We start from the raw sequence: 4398 nt of genomic DNA on the forward strand, positions 1-4398 counted from the left end.
CATTGACAGCATTCTGTAATGATGTTACAGAAATTATCAATACACATTTGAATTTTGTTATTATTATTATTATTATTATTTTATTTTTTTTTAAGTGTCTGGGTAACAAACCTCAACGTGCAGCCTTAAATCTTAAAGATCGCATCTGACCAATGTGTTAAACACCAGAGAAGTTGTTTAATTGAGCTATATCTAAAATATTTAGTAGATAATAATGCAGAGGATATATCCTTTGATGTATTGGACGTGACTGTAGATTATTCCTGTGATTTCTGTAGTAAGCAGGGAAACGATATTGGATTTAAATAAAATTCCATATAGAGGGGAAATTAATCCAATTAATCCATTATACAGTGGAAGTATAATGATGTAATTGACATATCTGCAATGAGCCTATTAATATTATTGGGGAAGTTCCATATACATAAGACGAAGATTATTATTAAATTATTATTTTATAAATGACTTTATACAATACAGAAGTGTTTTATATATAAATGTATATTATTTCTATGTTATAAAATTGAAGGCCACCTTGTGTTTTATTTTATTAGAATCTAGCACCTTATTATTTTTTTCTAATTACTGATTACATCCAATTTAACTAATTATACTTTTTTTTTTTTTTTCATTATATAATAGAAACATTTCGGTTACACTTTACTTGAAGGGGTGTGCATAAGACTGACATGACAAAATAAAATCGGCTTATACATCACTTTAAAAGATTTAAAAAGGTCGATCTAATCACACCCATTTTTAAAGGCAAGAACTGCACTGATTCAGCATTCCGTTTTTAATTAACATGTTATGAGCTTAAAAAACTGACTTAAGAGTGTATGTTGAGTCTATATTATAAAAACATCCATATACAAACAATGTCATCTTTGCATTAAAAATTACATAACTGAGCGAATGACACTTAATGACAGTTGTCATAAACATGCATAAAACCTCCTTCATATTCATGACGTGTCATGTCATGATTATGAAGGTGTCATGTCAGTCTTATGCACACCCCTTCAAGTAAAGTGTTCTCTATTGTTGTTTATTTTCATCTGACTATTCGTAGTAAAAAATATATGACCTACAAATGGCGCGCCCCCTGCTGTCTGTGACGAGCAGCAGAGGAGCTTGACCCGGAGGAGAAGCGCCGCATCGGCCATTTTGGGCTCAAAGGGGGCTTTTCTGTCACCACGTGAGGGCTGGGTTAGTTAGTCCGAGACGGGCACTAAATCGAGCCGAGCGAGGACTCAGAGAACAAGGGGGTAAAAATCCAGGAAGACTCTGCCTCACACACCCGCACTCATTTCACATGTGCTGATAGAGAGAGTGTAAAGGATGCCGACAGTCACTCTGCCTCCCAAAGAAAACGCTCTGTTCAAGAGGATCCTGGTGAGTGCTAATGCTTCAGTGCAACAACATCCATCTTCCAAATAAATCCCGCGGTCTGCCGTCATGAGTGTGATAGAGAGCTGTTAATGCAGCACTTTTTAGTGCGTGCAAAACTGAACAATCAAAGAGTCGCTTTCTGTCAAATGGAGGTTAGCTTTTAGCCTGTTAGCTGCTAGCTGTCAGTGTGTTGATGTAGCTTAACATACAGACACAAAGCTGTTCTGTTGGAAAGAGACTGTCAGTGGTTGGATAAAACCATACGAGGCTTGTAGTCTTCGTTTATTTGATTTTAAACGCCATTAGCACTACGTTTATACGGTCATGCTGCTCTGCTGTGAGGCTAAATGTTGCATATAAGTGGCTCAAGTCGGTCTCTGGCCTGTTCATCCAGCAAACCACTCTTAAAGATTCTCAGGTTATTTCTGTACAATTACAATTTTAGTCGAGTTTTGATTTAGTGAGTTTGATTCCAGAGTTGTTTGAGATGATAGGAAGAGATTAACATGTTTGCACGGTTTCTGCTGAAGGAAAACCTGGAAGTTTAGTGATGCTCAACTTCAGAGCTACAAACACTCGACGAGTTTATACACGCCTCATTCACTGTCAAATCGAGCGGTCTTTTCACTCATTATATATGTAATAGTTTAAACTGCTGACTTGATTAAGGATTTTGACAGCCAAGGCTTTTAAAACAAATTACTGTGATTGTGTTAGCTGCATTTTGCCTATATTGTCCATGTTTCTTAAGACTAGGGCTGCACGATAAATCGCATGCGATATTTAATGCGCATCTTGTCAGAAAGCCGGTTCTGTAATCAGCGGTAAATCAAATATCGCATGCGATTTATCGTGCAGCCCTACTTAAGACTAATTTGAAGGACTTTGCATGGCTTTTCTGATTGCAGACCTTTTAAATGTATTAGATTTGGATAAGCCTTGCATATGCAGTCTATTCCATGCATATGTAATGTTGAACTGTACTTATAACAAGACAAGTCTACAAAAACCAATGATGCTCAAATGTTTAAAAAGAGTTTTATGCATTATCACTCTTAGTTCATTTATCTAAATTGCAAAATACAAAACTGCAAAATTTTCGACACGGAAGTAGTAGTTTATCATGTAAAATTCTTTATACTATATAAACGTTTATGCTCAGACAGTATATCTGATCTGTATGATTAATCACATTGTCACCATGAATCCACTGAATAATTTAGCTGAACTTTAAAGTTGTGGTCGACCATTATTGATTTTTTTGATGGCTGATGCTGATATAGGCCAATATATCACACTATTTAACCTTGCTTAAAGTAAATAAAACATGCATCACAATTTCTGCAATTTAATCTATATTAATTCAACATAATATTATGTCAATTTGAAAAAATTCCTACATGAGGTGGATTTCATATTTCTGTGTCATTAGTCAACTTTGACAGATTGTTGAACATTGTTATATCTGAAACTAGGACAGGCAGCTGGATTGTTTTGTTATATATACACATGACTTTAATCTTCAACCTCATGCATGTCCAGCTTTTATCCTGGTAGCTACTTGAAAAGTTGGACTTGTAGTGATAGCCTGTGTATATCTCGAATGCACTGTAAAGGCCAAATCACCCTGCACCGACACTCACCACATTACAGTGTGCAACTTCTCAGACGTCCCAAAACCCGACAAACGCAGATTCAGCATGCCCAATTGGCGAAAACAAGCGCTGCCCATCGGTAACCCGACGTCTGAGACATGCCACGTGTCTGTTACTGTTTTCTGTGTCTGTCGGTGCAGCATGAATTGACCTGAAGTCGCTTTAGAGAAAAGCGTTTGCCAAACACATACATGTAAATATAAATGTAAATGTTTGGTTTGGAATCTGAGAAACTGTGTTACCATGGTTACGGTGTATAAAGACTTTTGATGATTGTGAAGCTGAATGACAGACCCCCTGGAACTACTTGATTTAAAATCTACCACCTTTGCTCATAAGCGCTTTCCTCTCCTGTTAGAGTGTTTTGAGCCAATCATTCTCCTTACATTCATGGTCAATGTAAAAAGATGCTCATTGCTGTCAAAGTGTGTAGTTATGTCATTAACCGGCAGGCACTAATTGGGCTGTGCAGCAAAACCTTGACCTCTCAGTTAAGACTGTCTGAGGGACTCAAGATCATCATCCTGACAGGGAGCCTCAGGCCCCGTCCACATGGAGAAGCGTTTAGCTGTATACGCATACATTTTGTATCGTATAGGCGTTTCGTCCACACGGATCCGGCGTTTTGGGAGAGTGAAACCCATATTTGTTGAAACCGGGTCCCAGAGTGAATAAATCTGAAAACGCCGCCATTGCGTTTTCGTGTGGACAGCGAATCTGTATATTTTCTGAAACGATGACGTCATCAGCCCACGTCTCGCCCCTAGTCAGACACTGCTACGTCACGTAACAGCAACAAAAACATGAACAAACACTGAACGATTGTCTTTTTATTAACTAACATCAACACAGATTAATAAATGTATTGTTCCATGTTCGTTTGTATACCGCACGCAAGGTTTATGTGCATAGTCCAAGTCGTCTTCTTCGTTTTTAGTGCATCTCTGTGGCAGAATTACAGCGCCACATACTGGTCTGGCATGTATACTACATCGTTTTGTGTCAGTTTTGTGGTTTCGTGTGGGCGCATATATTTCTTGAGACGAGGGGAAAAAAAAGATCGGATAGGGAAAGCTCTGGCTTCGTGTGGACGTAGCCTCAGTCACTTTGTAATGCCAGAGAATTAAAAGGGCAGTCACACTAGATTTTGATTCCTGTTTACTAGGGCTGCACGATAAATCGCATGCGATATTTAATGCGCATCTTATCAGTAAAGCCGGTTCTGTAATCAGCGGTAAATCTCCATCACCTGCGTGCTTTCACATTGAGCAGCATTAACTACACAGAGCCGTTGTTCACTGACGAGCAGCGCAAAAAATCGCGCGAATATGAACGTGGTTTTGCGCAGCTC

The 4398-nt window shown here is 38.3% G+C and overlaps 1 protein-coding gene across 1 annotated transcript in view; it reads left to right on the plus strand.

Moving 5' to 3' along the window:
- The first annotated feature begins 1124 nt into the window (after positions 1-1124).
- LOC107674234 (N-alpha-acetyltransferase 15, NatA auxiliary subunit-like) overlaps positions 1125-4398 on the plus strand; it is a 20105-nt gene continuing 16831 nt past the window's right edge. Inside the window, exon 1 of the mRNA XM_016468151.1 lies at positions 1125-1395. Coding sequence (XP_016323637.1) covers positions 1342-1395 — 54 coding nt within the window. The 5' untranslated portion in view covers positions 1125-1341. The remainder of the gene's footprint in view (positions 1396-4398) is intronic.

Source organism: Sinocyclocheilus anshuiensis, unplaced genomic scaffold (genome assembly GCF_001515605.1).
Source record: "Sinocyclocheilus anshuiensis isolate Anshui unplaced genomic scaffold, SAMN03320099.WGS_v1.1 scaffold728, whole genome shotgun sequence".
Classification (NCBI taxonomy): Eukaryota; Metazoa; Chordata; class Actinopteri; order Cypriniformes; family Cyprinidae; genus Sinocyclocheilus; species Sinocyclocheilus anshuiensis.